This window comes from Neovison vison, chromosome 1, assembly GCF_020171115.1.
Source record: "Neovison vison isolate M4711 chromosome 1, ASM_NN_V1, whole genome shotgun sequence".
Lineage (NCBI taxonomy): Eukaryota > Metazoa > Chordata > Mammalia > Carnivora > Mustelidae > Neogale > Neogale vison.
Window position 1 is genome coordinate 23618902 of NC_058091.1, and position 26928 is coordinate 23645829.

At 37.3% G+C, this 26928-nt stretch overlaps 1 protein-coding gene across 2 annotated transcripts in view; it reads right to left on the reverse strand.

Moving 5' to 3' along the window:
* AFG1L (AFG1 like ATPase) overlaps positions 1 to 26928 on the reverse strand; it is a 226118-nt gene that overhangs the window by 31911 nt on the left and 167279 nt on the right. For both annotated transcript variants that reach the window (XM_044244541.1, XM_044244548.1), the window contains 2 exons: positions 3889 to 3959; positions 3532 to 3632 (listed from right to left, as the gene is read on the reverse strand). In XM_044244541.1, coding sequence (XP_044100476.1) covers positions 3532 to 3632; positions 3889 to 3959 — 172 coding nt within the window. The remainder of the gene's footprint in view (positions 1 to 3531; positions 3633 to 3888; positions 3960 to 26928) is intronic.

A 26928-nucleotide genomic window follows, 5' to 3' on the forward strand; every position in this document is an offset into this window, starting at 1 on the left:
GAATGCAGAAGCAGAAAGGAGGATGTCCCTATCTTCTATTAAGCCAGATGTTAAAGAGCTTTACAAAAAATATAATGTCACTCTTCTTTTTTTTTTTTCAATTTTATTTATTTATTTGACAGAGATCACAAGTAGGCAGAGAGGGAGGCAGAGAGAGAAGAAGGGAAGCGGGCTCCCTGGAGAGCCCGATGCCGGGGCTCGATCCCAGGACCCTGGGATCATGACCTGAGCAAAGGCAGAGGTTTAACCCACTGGGGCACCCAGGTGCCCCTAATGTCACTCTTCTTAATGAATCATTTTCACTTTGGAAAATACTTTTCTCAAAAGTGATATTTATGCTAATTTGATAGGATGAATAGAATGGGTTTTATCATTGTTATTTTAAATCGATTATAAATACTTAAAAATTTTCTCAGCTTTAATTTCTAATACATAGAGTAAATATTAAGAGCGATAACCTACATAAACAAAAGCTCTTTGGGTTCCTCAATAATTTTTAAGAGTGTGAAGGGGTTCTGAAACCAAACAGTTTGAGAACCACTTGCTTTAGGGTTAAGCTTTTGTAGACCAAAAATGAAAGAACACTGTTCAAAGAAAGTGAGCCAAAACCGAATTCTAAAGGCTTAATGAGTAAACTGACTATACCTAAATTTTCCTTATTGAAAATTGTAATTTTTACACCTGCAGAAAATTGTTTCCTCAACTGATAACTGTGCTCACAAGTAACTATTTGCAAGAGTAGTTTGTTATTTGTGTCTTAAAAATAATGACAGGTAGCCAGGTGTGTTTGTAAAAAGTCTAAGCAGAGAAATGTATCAGTTGATGCATATGCATGGGTATACACATGTTCACTGTCAACTTCTTGTTTATTAGTTTTTTTCTTCTTCGGTTATTAGTATTCAAGGAATAGAGATCCATCAGATATATGTTTTGGTTTGGCCTTAATTTTCTTCCATTAATATTGACTATATCAAAATAGTTCATATGTGTTAGACATAACTGTATCTAACAGTATCTCATGGGGAATTGTTAAAAAAACATTTTGCTTCTCCATCTCTATTTTATGCTTTATTTCTTTTCATGTATTCCAAATGAAACCACCAGTTGGGAACTACTTCTGGTTTGTGTCCCGTGCTTGGTACACTCTCAGTCAATACTAAAGGATGAATAGCTTTTATCTCTACTATTTGGCCAAGAGTCAAGGCTGATGGTGTCTGGATGCCAACAGTGGTGATTAGCATCAGGGAATAAGGGCATTAATCACCAGAACTGAGGCAGCCCAGGAATCTCCCTGGCTCTTCACCTTCCCAGCAGCAAAACCACGTCTGCAGCATTGCCGATCTGTGTGTGCCAGTTTCCCAAATACGCTGAGCTTGGGCAACACCATGTCCAAGTAAGGCAGTGGGTCTGGCTAAAGCATAGGGGACAGGTATGGCAGAAGCGAAATGAAGAAGAGTTTAGTAGACAATGGGTCAGATCCTTACAGGGAGGATGTGAATCCAATGTCAAAAATTATTCCTAAATCTTACTGTCCTCTCTTTTCATCCTCACAGTCCTCATCAACCCTTAAGTTAAACATTCATAACCTTGGTGTTGAAAGACATCTTGAGAGTTATCTTGTCCACCTGTTCAACCAGCCTTGAATCCTCCCTACAAACTCTAGTCTTTTAGCTGCCTTGCAATGCCAATTTGCAGGATGCAGTTAGAATGGCGTGAGAAGGAATTCAGGACATAAGTCTTTAAATGAAAAATTTCAACACACATATCTGGACCCAGCCTGCTTCACATGGGCCCCGAGAATTATATAAAAAGGGTAGAATAAAAATCTTTTGATTGACCTATACCATAATTTGATTTAAAATATACACTAGCAACCTTTTGCCTGAATTTATTTAATTGTTCTGAAACTTTGTAAATAAAGGAAAAAGAATTCTCTGCAACAATCTTCTTCCCCACCACCTCCCCAGAGTAGACTATGAAGATCTGGGCCCCTGAGTAGTGGTCTTTTCCTAACAGTTAAGTGTCTCCTGAAATAATAAACACATAAAAAATAAAAATACTCAGTGTCTGCTCCAAGAGACCATCTTTGCCCAAGACACAACAGGTCTATCCTTCCCCTTTCCTCATGAGGTCCCCTTCCATGGAAGAAAGAGGAGCTTCATCTTTTCAATACATAAGATTTTTCTCAAGTTTATTTCTCAAGCAAAGTAAGTAAAAGCTAAGTGGAAGCCTTAGCAGAATTTCGAATACAGATGATAGGGTACTGGGACCTTGACGAAACTGACCCCACGGAAATGCGAAGAAGGGTCCATATTACCTAGGATGCCTTTCCCTACTACCAGGGGTGACATTTTTGCCCTGTCAGAGGATCTTAGTTGATCTTAAACCTTATCGATCGAAGTGCTTTATTTCTCTAATAACAACTGCAGACTGGATTCATCTCTCTGGTTTAAAGATTACAAATCTAAACTAGTTCTAATAAGTCATTAGCTTTTGAGAAAAGTACTCACAAAATGGCTGGCAGTTATAAATAAAGACTTTCTCTTCCCTCTCACTGAAAACGATTCTTTTTTAGTCATCTTAAAACCTGAGATAAATCAGAGACCACTTACAGGACAATTAAGAAATTACGCTAAAAGTTATGTTTAATTTGGGTTTGTTTGTCTCAAGATTTACAGTCAATAAATATGTTGAATATCCACTGAGTAACGAGAATCCCAGAGCTTTTAGAAGACAGAATTCAGGGCACCTGGGTGGCTCCCAGTGGGTTAAAGCCTCTGCCTTCAGCTCAGGTCATGATCCCAGGGTCCTGGGATCGAGCCGCTCATCAGGCTCTCTGCTCAGCAGGGAGCCTGCTTCCCCCTTTCTCTCTGCCTGCCTCTCTGCCTACTTGTGATCTAGGTCTGTGAAATAAATAAATAAAATCTTAAAAAAAAAAAAAAGACAGAATTCATATCAATACTGAATTTGCAACAAGGTCTTTCTCATTTATATGAATGTACACGTTATATATATTTTTTTCCTCTGTTGAGTATATTATTATATAATACAGAGGTCACGGTTACAGAAATTCACTTTGTCGCCCAAATAGATCAGAAATGGCAATCACAGGTGGGCAATGAGTACGAGGGCTAGAAATTCTCTCACGTCGTACTTTCTTGGATCATGGTAGTATTACTTCGTTTTCCTTGTCCCACATACTAACCTCCCCCCAGTTCAAAAAAACTTAATTCTCTTCTGTGTGACTTTCACAAAACATCCCTCAAACTGGTTTCTGTTCTGCTTCCAGCAACAGTTGACAGTCCTCTCTGTATTTCCAGTTTTGCTTAGCATCCTTCTAAGTGCAAATTTCGAGCCAAGGCCCATAAAAGGCACATGACATATACGGACGAGTATTTCCCTTCATGAGACTGTTAAATGAGTTCCGAGTCTGTGAACAGTCTTTTAAAATGTGAAACAGGCAGAGAGGAAAATATGAAGTATTTTAACATGTGAAAAGGCCAATGAGTCTGGACGTGTCTGGATACTTACTCTCTCACACAGCTCTTCAAATGTGCAGTCGGCAACAGTTCCACAGGCTTTATTCAGCCGCAGCTCTCTGCCTTGCACTTTTAGAATCCTTGGTCTAGTTACTATGGGAACATGAACAAAGACTCAATCTTGTCTGGATAATTACTATAAAATTCATCTCTTACAGATAGGAAATGCATAGCTTGATGAATAATAGCACATGATTCAACACATAAATTAGACAAAATGCTGATACAATGACTGCCACTTGAGCGTGGCATCAACCCATATACAGCAATGGAACTTATTAATTGGTCAGTGGAGATTGGGCATTGTGTTCTAAATGTATTCTCTTTCAAGAGAAATTAACTTACGTACAATCATTTTGTTTCTGAGCCAGCTCATCAAACAACTTATCCATGACAGCCTCCACATCAGCTTCACTTGTGCTACAGTGAAAAGAATAATAGAATATGAAATTAATAACACTTGAAGCCAACATCAAACAGCTGCCTGAGCCTGCTTAGCTTTTTGCCCATAAAAAAAGAGAACAGGATGTTATGCTCTAAATACAAACATTAGATTTAGAATACACTTAAAAGCAGAGAATATTAACTCTCAGGTAGATGATTCGGCCTTATTTGCATACACTGAAAGACTTCTGTGCTTCTGGCTGTTTCCAGTAATGAGACGATACAGGCAGAGTAAATCCATTAATACTATGTGTACACAATGAGAAGAAAGGCTTCTGGCTCTCTCTTGCATGCAAAACAAGAGCAAATAGACAAGGCAGTCAAGCATCCAGCAAAGTATCCTTTGAAATCTCTACTGAGAGGGTACATGTGAAATTAAATATTGAAGCTGCTTAAAAAAAAAAAAAAATCAAGTCAAGCCACTGACTGAGAGGATCAAACATCCAGAATTAAATTACCAGCTTCGAAATACCGAGTTGATCTGCACATCAATAACTTTATCAGACTTGGAGTACAGGGACAATTATAGACCACACAGTTTCTTTCCAAAGTGTCCTTGTCAGAAATTCAGGAAAACTCTCTCCTTCTGCAATGCCTACCACTGCAGCTCCTACGAAGTTAGCCTCATCAAAGAATCCTTTGTATTCTAATTACAAATCACCATATGGTTTAGGGAACCCACAAATACAAATGTGATAACACTATGCCCTTTCTTCCTATCACTTTTTTTTCAAGAGGGGTTTGTAAATTAACTGTCAATAAAATAAAATAACTGGCAGAAGAAATAAATTCTGTTAAAAAAGAACTTCAAATGTAAATGTAAGTTTACTTCAACTCTACATACAAACTTAAAAATGATGACCTGCCAATATGCTTAATTTTGATATACAAATCACTCATATCTAGGGGTGGAAGCTAATAAACTCAATTCTGGACATTCACCTTAATGAAGTTTTTTTGAAAACTAACATGACAAATCATTTTTTCTTTAAGTTCAAACAAAACCAGACTCATTTCTCCCTTGAGATAATTACCAGGTGGCATGCATTTAACACACAAGCACCTAATTCTTCAAATGTTGTACAGCAAATGCATTTAAAATGCAGGACAGCACATGGTCACTATGAAGGGTTTGGAATTGTCACCTTCCAAGTGATAACCATTCCACCTCAAAGAATCTTAAAAACATCATCTGCAATGGTTAACTTTGCAGGAGAAATGCTATTTGACTTGTATGAGCTTGTATGACATTTGAATAGGGTAGTATTACAATAATAAAATGACACTACAGAAAGTGATCATAGAGACAAAAAACAATTTTTTAAAAAGATTTTATTTATTTATTTGACAGACAGAGATCACAAGTAGGCAGAGAGACAGGCGGGGTGGGGGAGCAGGCTCCCTGCTGAGCAGAGCCCAACTTAGGGCTCTATCCCAGGACCCTGAGATCATGACCTGAGCCGAAGGCAGAGGCTTAACCCACTGAGCCACCCAGGCACCCTAGACAAAAAACAATTTTAAAGGTACAAAGAAATCACACAAGCCAATGTAAATGTCAGGGCCCATACCAAGCACATGTATGTTTACGTGGCTTCATCAAGATTATTCTTGGGAATTTATTTGAAATTGTCTCCACCTTGTAATGCTGGTGTAAACACACATGACTATTGGAGAACCAAAGGTACCAAAAAAACTTTTTTAAATATTTTTTTATTTTTTTTAATAAGCATATATTTTTTATCCCCAAAGGTACTAAAATTTTTAAGGGATATAAAACAGAAGGAGCAAAGCCAGCCACCCAGGTTATCTGCTGGCTTTCAGAAAGTTAACTTCTCCTTCGGATAGGCATGTTACCCAACAGAGGGGGAGAAATGCATTCTGAAAAATAACCAAGACAGAACACAGTTATATTTCTAAAAGCATATTTGGTGAACAAACAAAAGCTTACAAACATCCTCAATGGTGATTTCCCCTTTACAGTGTGCTCTAATATACTATAAAATTAAAATGTGGCTCACAAGACTTCAGTCAGGCCACACCTTCTACCTCATCTATGTAATTACTATATATGATTTCACTTATATGTGAAATGGCCTAATTATTTTACTATAGTAAAAATTCTAAATGGAGCCTCTGGGTGGCTCAGTCGATCTAGCATCTGACTGGGTTTTGGCTCAGGTCATGATCTCAGGATGATGAGTTTGAGCCCCATGTGGAGCTCTACACTGAGCATGGAGTCTGCTTAACATTCTCTTTCTTGGGATGCCTGGGTGGCTCAGTCACTTAAGCCGCTGCCTTCGGCTCAGGTCATGATCCCAGTGTCCTGGGATCGAGTCCCACATTGGGCTCCCTGCATGGCCGGGAGGCCTGCTTCTCCCTCGGCCTCTGTCTGCTACTCTGCCTGCCTGTGTACTCTCCCGCTGACAAATAAATAAAAAAATAAAATCTTTAAAAAAAAAAAAAAAAGATTATCTTTCTCTCTTCCTCTACCCCTCTACCAGTGCACACTCTCTTTCTCAAAAAGAAATAGATAAATAAATAAAATTCTATTAAATTATCACAAAAAGTTACCTAGAAGTTACAAGATGCAAAATAAAATTTTTTTACCGGTGTTAAATGGACTAAAAAGAAATATTTGCAAAAGTAGTTCATGTAACTTACAACTGAACAGTCTGTTATCCATCTAAGCCAAACTGTACTTGACCTCTGGAGTAAGTTCTATTGACCAGTTGAGGGGCAGAAACCTCAGCTTCATATTGTCTTAAAAGTGGGAGGGCTTAGTATGTGTCTTGATTTTATTAACTATATCTCTGTATTGACATGAGAGATGAGGATGCTGTGAAAGAAATTCTTACAAGAAATGAACTTATTCATAATCCCTTAACCGATACTTCACAAGAAAACACTAGACTTTTCACACTCTACTCAGATTTCCCTACTTAAGGGGATGCATCAATCAGAGCTCATGAACTTTTTTCTTAAGGATGAGAATTAGGAAAGTGAAAGGAGAAATTAAAATTTACCTGTCCATATTAACTTAAAAGATTCAGATTTTTACTCATTATCCAGGTGTGTATCTGGTTTAAACATCTTTGAATATGTTTTGTAATTTTACTTGAAAATGTAGATGATTCTGAACGATTTCCCTGTGTCACACAGGGAATAACAAAAAGCTGTATTATATAAGCAACTCGTATGCAACAGTTCACCTATTATCACCCCACCTTCCCATGCAGTATTTGCTATTATCCCATTTTTACAGAAGAGAAAACTGAGACTCAGAGAATTAAGCCCTCACTTATCTAAGATCTGAATATAGAAAATTTTTAAATTGCTGTACAACAAAGTATTATAAATAAAATATATAGGCATATCAAACAGTAGCAACATGTATGGCATTTATTATCAATGTATTGAGAATTAATACAATTTTAATAACACAAACAGAAAAGCTGACAAAGGTTCTGAAAAGAAAAACTGTATTTAAAAATAGCTCGATGAAAAAAAAAATAAAAATAAAAATAGCTTGATGGCCCAGAAGCCATCATGTAAAACCATTCATTCACTAGTGATAACAAATGCAAAGTAAAATCATGCAATACTATTCTTTTATCTAAACTGGCAGAGATGAGGAAAATCTAGACCAAGGGTACTTAAGGGGAAAATAGACCCTCTTCACATACTACTGGGAGGAGTATAAAATTGGTACAAGATTTCAGGGCAACCGAATAATATGTAACAAAAACATTAAAAACATGCATACCACATCACCCAGTTGTTCTGCTCATAAGGATTTCACCTATGGAAATAACAATGGTTAACAACGACAAGGATGTTCACTGTGACACTTCTAACATCAAAAAAGTGAGGAAAAAAAAAACCCTAATGTCCCACAATGGGGACTAAGAAGTACATTTGAATATACTCACACAATGAAACATTATGCAGTTTTTGAGTATGACTCTTTCCTCTTGTCCTGGAACTGCAGTTAAAGTCCAAAGTTGATGGCTAGAAATTCTTAGTGGCCCCAAGTTTCTAAAGAGAACCACCAGTGTGCCACTAATGGCTGGATCCAGACTCCTGCCCCCATGGTTAAATCATGAAGAGAACCAGCCCTATTCCAAATGCTACCCCCTCCTCCTTCACCAGCCCCTCCTCTTTACCACACCACACTGTCTTTATAAAAGGAGAAGAGGAATCAGGAATCTTTTTATGTCTAGTATCTGTGATAAGAGCCTTTCTCTCCCCTTCTTTCCCTTAGGACTTTTTCTTCAGGTTGACTTCTAGTTCCATAGTGTCGTGGTCAGAAAAGATGTATGGTATGACTTCAACCTTTCTGAAATTTTTGAGGCTTGTTTTGTGAACTAATATGTGATCTACTCTGGAGAATGTTCCACGAGCACTTGAAAAGAATGCGTATCTGCTGTTTTAGGATGGAATGTCCCGAATATATCTATTAGATTCATCTGATCCAGGGTGTCATTTGAAGCCACTGTTTCCTTGTTGATTTTATGTTTAGATGGTCTGTATATTGACGTAAGTGCCCTCCCCTTAGGAGAGAAGAGGGTGATTTACCTTCCCCCAAAGACAAGTGATGGGAGGGAAGGGTTCTCTATACAAGTCACCTGGAAAGATTAGGGGAGTCTGGAAAAAAAAAAAAAAGAATCTGGCATTGTTGTCTCTAATGGGATGAGTAGAACCTTGGTAGATTGAGAAATCAGAAGGTGGGAGGTGGGGTGCTAAGCCAACATGAAGCAAGTCAGTTCTCACTAAAAATCCTCCAAAGATTTAGCACTGCTAGATATACTTGAAGTTACACATGAGGGGGGACAGGCTGGAAATGGGGGGATCACTGGAAAATAAGACAAAGGCAGTTCTTTTGATGCCCTCCCTTTACCTGGACAGCAAGAGTCCTGAACACCTCCCCAACTCCAGCTGAAACTGTTAAGTTCATCATCTGGGTCCGTTTTAACAATGAAGAAAAGGGGAGAGACACCATACTGAAATCCTACATATTAGTGAAACCAACAGTCCCTCCCTCTTCAGTACCCAGAACCCTACCAGCCAAAGTTCTACTGTAGGAAGTAGAAAGATTGAAGGAAACACTCTGGAGGACACTGAATAGTCAAAAGAAAGACTTGCAGATACTGACATCTGGGATCTCTTCAATGGAAAATCTGACCTGTCACACCATCTCCCACCCTCCAGTGAAGCCTACCCATCAGCAAAACCCTATCCATGCACATGGAACTTCTAAACAGCTTTTTAATGCTTCAATCTTGTGAATGGACAACCAAATGTTTCTAGGAATTTAAGGAAAGCCCGTAAGATATAAAATAAGGATGAAAGGAGATAGAAAAAGAGGATCTTGGAGGAAACAAGGACAAATACACTCTAATACACCTAAAGAGAAGAAGATATTACGTGCATAAACAAAGAAGGATGTGATAAACTAAAAGAACAACTAGTACGTAAGAGAGAGCTCTAAATATGACTGTTAAATAAATTCAGGAAAAGAATTAGAAGAAGAAGTTGAGGTAATCTTTCAGAAAATAGAACACAAAGAACAAAAACTAGAAAACAGAAGGGAAAATAGAAGAATGAGAAAATACATCCAGAAGGTCCAATATCTAACCAGGAGAAGCTCCAAATACTATTGAGGAAAAAAAAAAAAGGAGCAGCAATGAAAAAATTAAATTCTAAGATTAAGTAATTAAATTAATTAATTACATTCTAAAATTAATTTTTCTAAGTTTCCTAGAACTGAAGAGCATGAATGTCTACAGTGAAGGAGTCCAGTGGACACCCACAACAAAGAATGGGTGAAAAGGTTCCATTCCAAGGCATATTAGCAGGAAACTTAAGAAACCAGGAATAAAGAAAGAATATCCTAAAACCTGCAAGAGGAATAACAGGTAAAATATAAAAAGGTCAAGAAACTGATTTGTATCCATACTCATAGAACTTTGCAGCTGTAATAATGGAAGCACAAAGAGAACAATAAGTGTCTAAATTTTCTAAAGGGAAGTTATTGTCAAACTAACCATGCCAGGTCAAACTATCAAACAAGCAAAATAAAGACATTTTTAGGCAGGTGAATTCTCAGAAAAAGCTACTTCCCATCCAGCCTTCTTCATAAGATACTAGGTAGGCTGGGCTCTCTCAGAACAGGAAGAAGTGTTCTCGGTCTAGTAGGACCTAATAAGCTCTACCCCCCACAATGGTCCTCCTGCCTATGGCAGCTATTACGTCCAGACAAAATACAAAAACAGGTGACCTGAAGGCACTGGGCAATGAACAGAACTGAAGAGAGTGGACACTTGAGAGAAGGAAAAAACATGGGGTGAATTACCCATTTTACAGCTTTCAGACGGAAGACAATCAAGTCAGGACTGCTCAGGGCAACTCCAACTCCAACAGAAAACCTGCAGTCCTGGCTTGAAGAACCAGAGGCCAGATGGGGGTAACCACACAGGTGGGAAATCCAGAAGAATCCCCACAATTGTTTCCAAAGTCCTGGAAGATACTAATCTTGAAAATTCATGAAATCATAAGTTATTCTGTATATCACAATACTAATAAACAGTGAATCACTTTTCCGTTACAGGGTTATACTAAAAGCTTCAGCAGTTTTTTATGAAAACAAAAAGGCATAAAAATAAATTCATGGTTTATCACTATTACAAATCAATATACTATGACATATATTTCTATATTATGTATATTGTGATCTATTTCAATAACATAAAAATAATCTCTACAAGATACAGACTTTTGATAGTACTAAATATTTAAAGGAAACGTTAACACAAGATAAATGCAAGATAAGATTATTTTAAAATTTAAGTACCTCCAATATTTAATATAGAAAATTTATTTTTCAAATGAAAGGTTTTTAAAACACACAGCGTAAATATCATATCTGATAGTCCTGATCTCTGCTGGTTGACAACTATTCCATATACAGGAAAATGTCATTTGGCACTGACATTGATCAAATCATTAAGAGTGTATCCTAAATCATTTTCAAGTTGGGCATTACGGTACATACTGCTTAATATAAACTCATTTCCCTTATTAACATGTGTCTGGCTTTGTTTACTCACTATTATCTACCCAAAGGCTCTATCCTCAAATACAGTCTCACTGGGGATTTGGACTTCACCTATGAATTTTGGGGGAATATAATTCAGTCCTTAACAATGAGCCTTGGGGCGCCTGGGTGGCTCAGTGGTTTAAGGCCTCTGCCTTCGACTCAGGTCATGATCCCAGGGTCCTGGGATCGAGCTCCGCATCGGGCTCTCTGCTCAGCGGGGAGTCTGCTCCCCCCCCAACCTCTCTGCCTGCCTCTCTGCCTACTTGTGATCTCTGTCAAATAAATAAATAAAATTTAAAAAAAAATAATGAGCCTTTGCATAGTTTACAATTCAGGGTTACTATGCATAGGGCTATGTGAACATCCTAGCACATGCCTTTTAGTAAACTTTTGTATACATGTCTGTTGGGTGTATAACTAGGAGCCGAATTACTGCTCATAGGGTATACCAATGTTCAGCTTAGTAAATACTGCCAAACAATTTTCCAAAGTGGTGGTAGCAGTTTACTTTCTTACCGGCATGTTCAAAAAGTTCTATTTGTTCCACATCCTTGCCTACACTTCCTTTTTCCATTTCTTCCATTTTAGTAATTTTAGTGGACATATTATGAATGATTTTAAGGTTAGTTGCCTCAAATTATTTTTAGAAATGCATGGGGCACAAAAATACAAATATAATTAACACAACAGTTAATCCAAAAGCATTTTCTTAGTAAGATGTCATTATGATATACATAAATTAAAAAAAAAACTCTTAAAAAACACTAAGATCTCTGGACTTTTTTAAGTAGGAAATTTCAAGAACATAACATTATTGCAAAATTTTCAGCTGGAGAGAATGACTTTAACCTCAAAATAGGAAAAGAACTTAAAAATGGAGGAAAAATGGAGTAATGGGAATGAGTCTACGACTCTAGGGCCCTACTAGTCAGTTTTCCAGGGAAACAATCTAAAAAGGCAGCAACATTACCTTATACTAAAAATCTACACTCAAAAATACAACCACGCCTGTGAAGCTCCAAAGGAGGACCAGGGTCAGATTTTTAAAGAAAATCAGATTTTTAAAGAAAAATCAAGTGTTTGGGACACAAGACCCACAGTTGGCAACAGGCATATTCAGAAAAGAAAGGTACAGAAAACACTCAAGGATATCAATCACACAAAATACAAACAGCGATTAAAATTAGACCCAAGTTATAAACATAATTTAAAATTATTCCAGCCTAACTAGAAGTCAAGAGCAGTTGCAGGGGAAAGCTGCAGCCTAAAGACGGCGCTAAATTAAATGGTTTCTTTTTGTTTTTTTGTTTTTTTTTTTTTCAGTGTAGAAGGGAAGCTAAATTCAGGGCTTTCTTTCAGGGCTACAAGAATATCACATCACAAAGCGAGGAAAAAAATATTCTGTTCAGCGTTGTGTAGTTCAATGTTAACCACAGCGTGGTGTATCTTAAGAAAGAGTGCCTTGGGGAGCATCAGTATGATCAGGAGAAAATATAGGAATTAAGCTCAGAGGCTATGAACTGTAGCCCCTTGCCTCTAGGAGAACAGAAACATAAGCTCCTACAACGGAGTAGGGATAAAGAATTTAAGTGACTTCCTTCAATTCTGGGTCATTACCCCACCAGTGCGATGCTACTGTGTGGCAGTGTTTGGGGCGGATAAAATGTGAAACAGAAAATCTGCCCACCGATAATCAAAAGTAAGAGAATTAAAGTCATTTCTGAAGAAAAAGCGAAGTCGCTCTTTCCAAATGGTTTTTGTTCGGGGGGTGGAGGGGATGGAGTCCAAGTGGAGTGCACACTATTTTTCTTTGTTCTGTAATGCCCTGGTAAAATACACCCATTTCACTGCTTCTGTCTCTTTTTGCTAAGCTCAGAAACTGCAGTGGACAGGCAGGTTTCTATTTTCTGTTAAGTAGTACCACTGTGTCTTTAAGTCAGAAAAGCCCTGGAATCAACCACCGTTTCGTTGCCAGGAAATTTGGCATCAACTCCTACAGGAAACCTGTGAGTACAGTACACTGGATTAAAAGCCTGATTGCTTTTGGAAGTATGAGAATCATGCTTTATTTCTCCATATTAAATTAGTAAACAGAGAGGAAAGTAATCAGTCATTCCAATTTTAAGAAAATTTCTATAGCTGAAATCAGGCACTCAACCCAAAACTTAGACAGAGAAATAGAACATGTCAAAAAAAGACCTTATTATTGTTGGATCATTTGAAATTCTCAACAAAAATCCCAAAAGAAGTGGAGGTTTCTAGAAGAGGGTCACACATGAATTTAAATGGAAATTAATTTCTTCAAGAACCTCCCACTTCATTAGGATTGACTCAGAGGAACAGAATGCTACCCACACTTTGCCCCTTTATCCCCTTTTTAAAATCAACAGCTTGTTAGGGTATCAACAAGTAGAATAGGGTTGGCTTTCCTTGGTCCCTCTCTCTCCATGTTCTCTATTCCAGAGAGCCAAAGTTGATTCAACGAGGGAGAAATTTCCCCTTCCTCTTAGAGTTCTTGTGCCAAACTGCCCTGGCAGGGAGCCTTCTCACTCTACTGATTCCTTGTGCATTCATGCTGTACAGCTCTTTGTGCTCTTACCAAACATAATCTGGGGCTGGAGGCAGGTCTAAGATTAAGTTGGTTTATATTTGCCTTAATATAAAACAGACTTGGTTGCATTTCAAATCCTGTAGGTTTGTTTTACATAACGGAATCAGTTGTTAGAATGGATTTGGTCCTACTATTTATCTTCTCAATCATTCAAAGGCTTAATTGACTGCTCAGAGATCTATTTCAATCTCTAAATTTCCCACCGTTCTCAGTCACCTGGAGAGTAACTTACCTGGTTCCATTAATCTTGACCCGTGTATAATGCAGAAAGTGGGACCTAGCACCTTTTGCTCTCAAATTCCAGACCTTCACTCCCTCTTTTCAGCCCCAAACTCCATATAAAATTTCTACCGAATCTAAATATAGCATTTCCACCCCCCACCTAATAAGTCAGTGGTGGAACACGCAGAATTACAACTTGGTAGATACAATAATATTTCCTTTTCATAAACTTTAAGAAAAGCTAGAATGGACTGAAAATTATGAAAATAAATAAATAAAAATGAGAAGGAGGCTAGAGAGTAAGAAGCTCGGACCCCTTTTCAGAAGAAGAGAATCGTCCCATCCACCTTGGAAAGAGAGGCCAACGGAGTTCTAATGGTTAAAAAAGTACACAGCACTTGCCAGATCCGCTTTTATAATGTTGAAGATTGACCTTTATTTATACATTTATAAATGACCTTTATTTCAAATGTGATCTATTTGAAGATGAAATAAAAGATAAGAAGAATTCTAAGGAAATCTAAAAACTTTATTTTGTACTTTTATATGTATAAGCACACATATCATTTACTCACATACATATTGGGTATTAGCTTATTTACACCCTATTAGATGATTAGAGCCGTGCTGCTGAATACTTTGTCAGTGTGTTCAGCGGGAAATGGTGGGCCAGCTCTATTCTGGTCCTTGTCTGGCCTGCTGGAAATAAACACTGTGATATGCTATTGTCAAATGACTGTTCGATAAAGGAATGGAAGATAAAAGGTCTGCTGAGCTGACTGATGGAGTCTGCGAGTAAAGTCCAAACAAGATGAACTTCTTCGGCTGCTCTTATGAATTCTTAGGCAGTATTTCAAACAGCTTCAAACTCTTGAAGTTATTAATTCAGTACTCCCTAAGTTAATACAGGATTAATAAAGTTTTTAATGTGCACCTGAATTAGGTCGAATATACAATTTTGTGATTTTTAACAGACATGATAAACAGTCTACCCGACTCTGCCCTACAAGATATAAAGAGAAAGTTGTTGTTTATTAATGTAAAATTGTAAGTTTGTAATGTCGCAGTGCCTTACTCATTCATAAACTATCAATAGGCATTCTTATAAGAAAGATACTGTGCATCTGCTTTTGAGAACCAACTATACTTTTCCACCATAGAGCCCAGGGTGCTTGTGGCTCAGTCAACGGTTAAGCATCTGCCTTTGGCTCAGGTCAGGACCCCAGGGTCCTGGGATTGAGCTCTGCATCAGGCTCCCTGCTCAGGGGGAAGTCTGTGTCTTCCTCTGCCTCTCACCCTGCTATCTTATGCTCTCTCTTATTCTCTCTCGGTCTCAAAGAAATAACTAAAATCTTAAAAAAAAAAAAAAAAAAAAAAAGCAGAGGTTGTTTGACTGAATAAAAAAGGAAGCTCCAACAATACATTGTTCATAGGAGATATCCTTCAGGTTCCAAGATACAACTAGGTTGAAAGTAAAGGACAAGAAGAAAGACATATTAATGCAAATAGCAACCACTACTAACATCAGACAATACAGACTTTAATATAAAAAATGTGATTAGAGATTAAAAGGGACATTTCATAATGATAAAGTTTCAATCCATCAGGATAATACAGCAATTACAAACATAGGCCCCTAACAACAGAGTCCCAAAATACATGAGGCAAAAACTGACATAAATGAAGACAGAAACAATAACAGTTGGAGACTTCGATATCCAACTCTTTCTTATGATTTTATTTTTAAGTAATCTCTATACCCAAAGTGGGGTTTGAATTTATACCCCAAAGATCAAGAGTCACATGGTCTGCCAACTGAGGCAGCCTGGTACCCCCCAGCTCTCAGTAAGGCTAAACAACTAGGTCAAAAGACCAAAAGGCCATATAAAACTTGGACTATACACTAACTAGACCTAACAAACATCTATATAAATACTCCACCCAATAATAGCAGAATACACATTATTCTCAAGTATACATGGAACATTCTCTTTTCTTTTTTCTCTTTTTTAAAAAGATTTTATTTTTATTTATTTATTTGACAGACAGAGATCACAAGTAGGCAGAGAGACAGGCAGAGAGAGAGGAGGAGGAAGCAGGCTCCCCTGCTGAGCAGAGAGCCTGATGCAGGACTAGATCCCAGGACCCTGAGATCATGACCTGAGCCGAAGGCAGAGGCTTAAGCCACTGAGCCACCCAGGTGCTCATGGAACATTCCCAAGGAAAGATCATATCTTGGGGGTCATAAAGCAAGCCTTAATAATTAAAAAGGATTAAATTATATGAAGTCTGTTCTTAATCACAATGGAGTGAAATTAGAAATTAATACCAGAAAGAAAAAAGAAACATAAAAAAAAAGAAAGAAATTAATACCAGAAAGGTATTTTGGAAATTCACAAACGTGAAAATTAAACATACTCCTAAATGACCAATAGGTAAAAGAAAGAAAACAAAAGAAAATTAGAAAATATTTTCAGGTAACAAAAATGAAGACACAACAAACCAAAACTTTTGGGACACAGTTAAAGTACTGCTTAGAAGAATCGCTAAGGAAATGTTGAAAAACAAAAATAAAGCTGGCGGCATCACGTTACCTGATTTCAAGCTTTATTACAAAGCTGTGATCACCAAGACAGTATGGTACTGGCATAAATACAGACACATAGACCAGTGGAACAGAATAGAGAGCCCAGATATGGACCCTCAACTCTATGGTCAATTAATCTTCGACAAAACAGGAAAAAATATACAGTGGAAAAAAGACAGTCTCTTCAATAAATGGTGCTGGGAAAACTGGACAGCTATATGTAGAAGAATGAAACTCGACCATTCTCTTACACCGTGCACAAAGATAAACTCAAAATGGATAAAAGACCTCAACGTGAGACAGGAATCCATCAGAATCCTACAGGAGAACATAGGCAGTAATCTCTTTGATATCAGCCACAGCAACTTCTTTCAAGATATGTCTCCAAAGGCAAAGGAAACAAGAGCAAAAATAAACTTTTGGGAATTCATCAAAATCAAAAGCTTCTGCACAGCAAAGGAAACAGTCAACAAAACAAAGAGGCAACCCACGGAATGGGAGAAGATATTTGCAAATGACAGTACAGACAAAAGGTTGATATCCAGGATCTATAATGAACTCCTCAAACTCAACACACACGAAACAGGCAAACATATCAAAAAATGGGCAGAAGATATGAACAGACACTTCTCCAATCAAGACATACAAATGGCTATCAGACACATGAAAAAATGTTCATCATCATTAGCCCTCAGGGAGATTCAAATTAAAACCACATTGAGATACCACCTTACACCAGTTAGAATGGCCAAAATTAACAGAACAGGAAACAACATGTGTTGGAGAGGATGTGGAGAAAGGGGAACCCTCTTACACTGTTGGTGGGAATGCAAGTTGATGCAGCCTCTTTGGAGAACAGTGTGGAGATTCCTCAAGAAATTAAAAATAGAGCTCCCCTATGACCCTGCAATTGCATTCCTGGGTATTTACCCCAAAGACACAGATGTCGTGAAAAGAAGGGCCATCTCTACCCCCAATGTTTATAGCAGCAATGGCCCACGGTCACCAAACTATGGAAAGAACCAAGATGCCCTTCAACGGATGAATGGATAAGGAAGATGTGGTCCATATACACTATGGAGTATTATGCCTCCATCAGAAAGGATGAATACCCAACTTTTGTAGCAACATGGACGGAACTGGAAGAGATTATGCTGAGTGAAATAAGTCAAGCAGAGAGAGTCAATTATCATATGGTTTCACTTATTTGTGGAGCATAACAAATAGCATGGAGGACAAGGGGCATTAGAGAGGAGAAGGGAATTTGGGTAAACTGGAAGGGGAGGTGAACCATGAGAGACTATGGACTCTGAAAAACAGTCTGAGGGGTTTGAAGTGGCGGGGGGGTGGGAGGTTGGGGTACCAGGTGGTGGGTATTATAGAGGGCACAGCTTGCATGGAGCACTGGGTGTGGTGAAAAAATAATGAATAATGTTTTTCTGAAAATAAATAAATTGGAAAAAAAAAAGAAGAAAACATATAACTTTGAATACCTACATTTAAAAAAAAAAAAAAGAAGAAAGGGAGTCTGAGTGGCTCAGTTGGTTAAGCAACTGCCTTTGGCTCAGGTTATGATCCTGGAGTCCTAGGATCAAGTCCCGCATCGGGCTCCCAGCTCTGTGGGGAGTCTGTTTCTCCCTCTGACCTCTCCCTTTCATGTTCTCTCTCACTCTCTTTCTCTCGCTCTCAAATAAATTAATTGATTGATTAAATTTAAAAGGAAGAAAAATCTCAAACCAATAACCTAGCCTTCCACCATCAGATCCTGTACAAAGAAGAAAAACTAAACCTAAAAGAAGTGAAAGGAGGGAAATAATAAAGATTGAAGTGGAAAACAATGAAATAGGGAATAGAAAAATAAAACAGCAAATTTTTTTTTAGAAGTTGGTTCTTTGAAAAAGTGAACAAAATTGACAAATCTTTACCTAGACAGACGAAGAAAGAGTGAAGACAAAAATTATCAAAATCAGGAATGGCAGTGAGAATATTATAAATATAAAAGATTATAAGGGAAAACAATTAACAATTATATACCAGCAAATTAGATCACCTAAATGAAATGGACAAGCTCCTAGAAAGATACAAACTACCAAGAAAATCTAAATAGAAGAGGGAACACTCTCCATTTCATTCTATTAAGCAAGTATTACCTTGATAGCAAAACCTGACAATGACATGAAATCTCTCATGACTATAAACACAAAAACCCTTAACAAAAAAATAGCAAATGAAATCAAGCAACATATTAAAAGGATTATATACCATGATCAAATGGGATTTATCCCAGAAATAACTTAAAATCCAAAAATTAATTAATGAAATATACCTTATCAATAGAATGGACAAGAAAAACATGATCATCTCAATAGACACAGAAAATGCACTTGTCCAAATCCATCACCCTTTCATGATAAAAATACTCAGTAACTAACAATAGAAGGGAAAGTCGAATATAATAAAGGGCATCTGTGAAAAACCCAGAGATTATATCATAATTGATGGTTAAAGAATAAAGTCTCCCCTACTTAAGGTCAGAAACAAGACAAGGGTGTCCATTCTATAATGGAATATACCACTTCTTTTTAGCATTGTACCAGATGTTCTATGCAAGGAAATCAGGCAAGGAAAGTATAAAAAGCACCCAGATTGGGGGCGGGGGAAGCATAAGCATCCAGGCTGGAAAGGAAAGACTAAACTATCTCTATTTGCAGAAGAAATGATCTTTCTTATATTTAGAAAGACCTAGGAATTAGAAACTATCAGGAACTATAAGAAACTATTAGAACAAATAAACAATGTCAGCAAGGTTGCAGGCTACAAGATCAATATACAAAAATCAGTTGCATTTCTACATAGTAGCAATAAAGAAACCACAAGTGAAATCAGAAAAACAATTCCACTTAACACCAGCTTTAAAAAGAATAAAATTTTTATGAATAAAATAAACAAAAAGAATTATAAAACTTTATACACTGAAGACTATAAAACACTGCTGAAAGGAATTACAAAAGACCAAAATAAATGAAAAGATAGCTGTTAAGGGTTGAACTGTGTCCTCAAAAATGTTAAACACCTAACCTCCAATATTTGTGAATGTGACCTTATTTTGAAATAGGATCTTTGCAGATATAATCAAGATGAGGTCATACTAGTTTAGGATAGTCTCTAATGCAATGACTGGTATCCTTATATGAAGAAGAAATGTAGAAACAAAGACACGTAGGGAGAATGGCATATGAAGATAGAGGCAGAGATTGGAGTGATGCACCTACAAGCCGAGGAATCACCAGAAGCTACAGGAGAAGCATGGAACAGATTCTCTTTCAGAGGACCCAGTGGGGACCAACCTGCTAACATCCTGATTTTGGACTGCTAGCCTCAAGAACAATGATAGAACAAGTTTCTGCTATTCCAAGACACTCAGTTTGTGGTACTTTGTATGGTAGCCCTAAGAAACTAGTAAAATACTTCACCTGGATGAATCAGAATGTTTGATACTGTATTTCCCAATGTGATTTACAGACTTGATACAATCCTTATAAAAATTCTAGCTGGCTTTGTGTTGTAGAAATTGACAAGAGGATTGTAATATTCTTATGGAAATTCAAAGGACACAGAATAAGTCAAATAATCTTGGGAAGAAAAAAAAAAGAAGACTTCTTGATTTCAAAACTTACTACAAAACTATAGCAATCAAGACAGGATGACACTGACATAAAGATAGACAAACAGATTGATGGGATATAATTGAGACCAGAAATAAATCCTTATATTTACAGTCAATTAATTTTCAACAATGGTATTGCTATATTTCAATACAGAAAGAATAATCTTTTGAACAAATGATGCTGGGACTACTAGATAACCACATGCAAAAGAATGAAGATAGACCACTATATCACATCACATAGAAAAATTAACTCAAAATTAATCAAATACCTAAATATAAGAACTAAAACTGTAAAACTCATAGAGGAAAACATAGGTATACATATTCACAAGCTTGGATTAGACAATGGTTTCTTACATAGGACACCAAAAGTATAAATAATGAAAGAAAAAAATAAATTGGACAACATCAAAATTAAAGCTTGGGTGCTTCAAAGGACATCATCAACAAAAATAAAAAGATAAACCACAGAATATGGAAAATATATGACAGGGGATCTATATCTAGAATGCTTAAGATCCAATAATGACACAATTTTAAAATGGGCGAAGTATCTGAATAGACTTTTCTCCTGAGAAGATACACAATGGTCAACAAGCAAATGAAACAATGCTCAATGTCATTACCCATTAGAGAAATGCAAATGGAAGCCATAATGAGATACCATTTACACTCGCTAGGATTGTATTTGGGTTGGATTGTTACCCCAAAAAGATATGAATGAAGTCCTAAGTCCCAGCACCTCAACATGTGCCCTTATTTGTAAATAGGGTCTTTATAGATGTAACTGGTAAAGTGGGAGAGTGCTTAATCACATATGATCAATACCCTTATGAGGAGACATAGAGCAGGACCATGCGACAATAAAGGCCGGGACTGGATCGACCCATTTGCAAGTCGAGGAACACCACGTACTGATGACAAACAACAGAAACGAGAAGAAGTAAGGGCAAGATTCTCTCTAGAGGTTTCAGAGGAGGCAAGGCCCTGCTGAAAACTTGATTTTGGATTTTTTGCCTCCAGAACTGCAAGTCAATAAATTTCTGATGTTTTAAGCCACCCAGATCATGGTACCTTGTAACAATATCTCTAGGAAACTAAGGCTAATAACAGAGGTAAGGACAAGCAATGTCAAAGGTGTGAAAAAACTGGAACCATCATACACTACTAATGGAGATATAAAATGGTACAGCTGCTTTGGAAAACAATCTGGAAGTTCTTCAAAAGACTAAATGTAGAACTAACCACACCCAGAAATTCCACTCCCAGGTCTACACAAAAGAAATAAAAATGTAAGTCCACACAAAAAAAACCCTTGTATACGAATGTTCACAGCAGCATTATTTACAATAGCCAAAAAGCAGAAACAACGCAAATGTCCATCAGCTAATGAGTGGACAAACAGAAGTTCTATATTTAATGGGATATTGTTTGACAAAAATAATATGAATCCTAAAAAAATTATGCTAAGTGAAGGAAGGCAATCACAAAGGAACACATCTTACATGATTCCATTGAAATGAAATATTCAGAATGGGTAAATACAGAGAGGAAGAAAGTAGATTAGTGGTTGCCTGGGCTGGTCAGTGGTTGGTTGAGTGATAAAAACATTCCACAGTAGACTCGTTCTGGTTGCATAATTCCGTGAATATACTAAAAGTCATTAACTATACACTTTAAATGGGTGAACTATATGGCATGTGAATTCTATTTCAATAAAGCTATTAAAATGTAAGTATAATATCCTTATCACACCTAACAAAGCTACCACTAATTCTTCAATGTCAAGACATACGCAGTTAGTGTGTGAATGTCTCTGATTGTCGTTTCATACTGTTTTTATTTTTGTTTTTGTCCTTACAGTTTGTTTGATTCAGGATCTAAGTAAGGTCCACACATAGAAATTGGTTGCTAAGTTCCTTAAGTCTCTTTTAATCTATAGGTTCTCTCTCTTCTTTTATTTGTTCAAGAAGCAAGTTATTTATGTCATTAAAAAAAAATATGCAGTCTACCATAAGTGACTCTTAATCTCACGAAACAAACTGTGGGTTGCTGGGGGGAGGGGGGTTGGGAGAAGGGGGGTAGGGTTACGGACATTGGGGAGGGTATGTGCTTTTGGGTAAATTGGAAGGGGAGATGAACCATGAGAGACTATGGACTCTGAAAAACCATCTGAGGGGTTTGAAGTGGCAGGTGGGTGGGAGGTTGGGGTACCAGGTGGTGGGTATTATAGAGGGCACAGCTTGCATGGAGCACTGGGTGTGGTGAAAAAATAATGAATACTGTTTTTCTGAAAATAAATAAATTGGAAAAAAAAATATGCAGTCTACATTTTGAAGAATATATTCCCGTGATGTTATTTAACATATTCCATTGCTCCTTAATATTTCCTGTAAATGGATCAAATTCAGGTTCCATTTCTACTGCAATTATTATAGAACTTAAGATCATTAACTAGTTCCATTAAACTGTGATGATTTTACAAAATGGTGATATTCTAATTCTTTCATTCTTTTCATCTGTTATCTAGAAAACATCTATAAAGATAACCATCCCTCATCAACTATTTTGTTATACTAAAAATCAGTTCTTTTTAAAACAGGCAGAAAAGATACTTGATTCTTTTATTTACCTGTTTTCACGATAATGGACTGGAAACTTACACTTCAGATGTGACCATAATGAAGTAACAGGGCCCAGATTTGCCCTCCAACCTTAAATAACTACAAATTGTCTAAACTACATGAAACATTGTTTTTTCAGACACTAGATCACAGAAAGCACGGGACAGTGATCCCTGAGGGAAAGAAAACAAATGAGATGAGCTTCCAGGCTTCAGAAGAGGAAACCTAATCAGATCCCAGTGGTCTCTGCATTGAGAAAACAGATTCAGAATTTGGGGAGGCCATGGCAGCTAGTATTTGCAAGGCAGAATACTGAAGAGAGAGCTACACACCCAAAGACAAAGGTTCCATGATCTGCAAAGGGTCCCTCACAGGTCTTTGAACTGAATACTGATCTGTCCATGCATGAGAAGAAATGACTCAAGGCTGGAGGCGGGCTATGCCACTGGTGAAGTGGAGCAAAGAACAGGAAAATGGATGACTGTAGTTGTCACCAGGAGGCCTGCCATTTGAGTGTCTGAGTGCTCAAAAGTACCCAATGAGAGGGCTCTTGGCTTCACTGTCTCCTGTATCCGCAGGCCTCTGGAGTGGGGTGGCAGTAAGAGGGTGGGGAGAGAAGTTGGGCCAAACAAACAAACAACAACAAAACAGCACTGGAATCACATAGCATTACTCTTCGAGCTCCTAATGGCCAGAAATAGTTCATATTTCCTCCAGTCATAGTAGATAGCCCTACTAACACATGGAGCATTGAGCAGAGCCCTCAGAAGAGTATTACTTCACTAGTAGGAGTAATTAACCATAGAATAAAGATTACTCTGGTCCCACTTTACAAAGCTTAGCTTTGAAAGGATACAATTATTTCCAAGTGACTTAACTATGTCCTAGAACAAAGCCCAAATTCACAACATTTGGCCTTCAACAAAATTAACAGGCATTCAAAGAAGCAGGAGAATATAACTTCTAAAAAGAATAAAAACCCGGGCACCTATGTGGCTCAGTTGGTTAGACATTTGACTCTTGATTTCTGTTCAGGTGGTCATCTCAGGGGCCTGGGATCAAGTCCCATGCTGAGTCTGCACTCAGTGAGGAGTCTGCTTGAGGATATTTTTCTCTCTCCTCTGCCCCTCCTCCCACTTGCATACACTCTCCAAAATAAAATAAATAATCTTTAAAAATAGAAAGGATAAAAATCAATCAGTAGGAATAGACCCCAAAATGACATATATGGTAGAATTAGGGGACAAAGACATTGAAACGGTGATTATAAATATTCTCTGTATGTTCACTAAGTTAGAGGAAGGTATGAGGATTTTTTTTCCTTAAGATTTTATTTATTGGGGCGCCTGGGTGGCTCAGTGGGTTAAAGCCTCTGCCTTCGGCTCAGGTTGTGATCTCAGGGTCCTGGGATCGAGCCCCGCATGGGGCTCTCTGCTCAGCGGGGAGCCTGCTTCCTCCTCCCTCTCTTTGCCTCCCTCTCTCTGCCTGCCTCTCTGCCTACTTGTGATCTTTGTCTTTCAAATAAATTTAAAAAAAAAAAAGAAAAAAAAAAGATTTTATTTATTTATTTGAGAGAGCAGAGGGAGAAGGACAAGCAGACTCTGGGCTTGATACCAGGATCCCATTAGACCTGAGCCTAAGACAAACGCTTAACCAACTGAGTCACCCAGGCACCCTAGAAGGTATAAGGACATTAAGAACAGAGAAAGAAGATATAAAGTCTTCTAGAAGTTGAACTAGAAACAAAAACATACCATGTCTGAGATGAACAGTATGTGCGATAGGATTAATAGCAGATTACACACTGCCAAAGAAACTACCCAAAATGAAATAAGACTGAAAAAAAGATTGGGGGAAAAAATGAGCAGAGAATCAGGAAACTGTGAGACAACATACAGAGGTCTCATATAGGTATAACTGGAGTCCCAGAAATTGGAGAGGGGAAGGAGGGACAAAGTATGTTAAGAAATAAGGAATAAAAATAAATAAATTGGAAAAAAAAATAAAAAAAAGAAATAAGGAATAAAAACTCTTCAAATTCAATTAAAACTATAAATTCATGGATCCAAGAAGTACAACAAACCTTGAAAAAAAGAAACAAACAAAATCACACCAAGGCACATCATAAACAGACAACTTAAAACCAATAACGAAAAGAAAACTGTAGAAGCAGCTAGTGAAAAGACATCTTATGTAAAGAAGGACAAAGAATGATAGATTTCTCATTAGAAACAATACAAGTCAGAAGATAATCAAGCAACAATATTTAAAGTAATGAAAGGGGGAAAAAAATCTGTCAACCACAAATTTTCTAGCCAGCAAAAATGTCTTTCAGAAATAACAAAGACTTTAGAGACACATGAGACATATAAACGATGAGAATATTCATCACTAGCAGAATACCACTACAAGAAATGTTAAAGACTTTCAAACGGAAGGAAAATGAAACCAAATGGAAATTTCAAACTATACAACAGAATGAACAGCATAAGAAATGGTTTTCATCTAATGGTATACATATAAATGTAAAAAAATTTTTTTATTTAAAAAAATCTCTAAAAGATTATTGGCCATTCAAGTAAAAATAGTAACACCATATTGTGTAGTATCTAACATAAAATACATATAATATTACATAATAAAATACATAATTACATAATAAAATGTAGGACTATAACAGCACAAAGGCCAGGATAGTGAAAAATGGAAGTACACTGTTGTAGGGTTTTTATATTGTACATCAAGAGGTATAATGTTACTTGAAAGCAGACTATTATAAGTTAAAGATGCTTACTCTAAACTCTGTAGCAATCACAAAAACAAAAACAAGAAGGTATAGTAAATAAACTAATGTGAGAGAAAACGGAATCTTAAAAATGAAATAAGCCAGAAAAAGAGGTAAATGGGAAGAACAGGAAAAAAAATGATATCGCCAAATCCAACCATATCATTAAACACATTATAATTTAAATGGTTTGAACACCCCCCCCTTAAAGAAAGAGTATGTCAGATTGCATAAAAATAAATTCCCGACTATGTCTTGCTCACAAGAAACCATTTTAAGTAGGGCACAGATAAGTTAAAAGCAAAAAGATGGGAAAAGATAAATTACGGAAATGCGAATTTTTAAAAAGCTGATGTAGCTACATTAATACTAAGCATAGCTTTCAGAGCCAGATGTACAGAAAAAGCGATCAAAATATGTATAGTGGGAGGGTGTAAGCCTACCAACCAAAGAATGACAAAGGTGACCTGATGGGCTCCTTATCCTGATCAGGTGCTACTTTTGTCAGCTAATGGGCCCTCAAAAAACCTTACAACTTCAAATGAAAATATGCTATGTCATCCTCTGTTTTTATATGGTGCCACTATCACCATATAGATATATTTCTATATCCTTTGCTGCTAAACACATTTTACATTCTTTATCTTATGTGCTATTTTCCCTTCAATACTATCATTACTCCATTGTGACACCATGAAAACTAGTGTCAGGGTAGGAATAATATGTAGAAGACTCTAAAAGATGCATGAGGGAATTCAGGGAATTAAAGGGAAAAGAATATAGGGGACCCATATTTGGCTTTCTACCATAGAATCTTTGTTATATATGGTGAGAAAAAAATTGTTTCAATGGGGTATGCATACAGCTTGCTACAGGACTCTGGGCAGTCAGGAAGATGGAACTGAAACAGTCTAAAAGGAAAGGAACTAGGGCGCCTGGGTGGCTCAGTGGGTTACGCCGCTGCCTTCGGCTCGGGGCATGATCTCAGGGTCCTGGGATCGAGTCCCGCATCTGGCTCTCTGCTCAGCAGGGAGCCTGCTTCCCTCTCTCTCTGCCTGCCTCTCCATCTACTTGTGATTTCTCTCTGTTAAATAAATAAATAAAATCTTTAAAAAAAAAAAAAAGGAAAGGAACTAGACTTGACAATTTCCATTGACTTGACAAATTTCATTGGCAGATGCTTCAGAGGTTCTCCAGTGGGAACTGGAACAGGAAATGACCGACCGGGTAGGTACTCTAACTGGTAAGAAAAACTAAGACAGACACTGTAAAGTTCAATGTCTAAGACATAAACACCTGGAATGGTAATGATGGGGTTGGTGTTGGGGAGAAGGTCCTGAGATGTCCTAG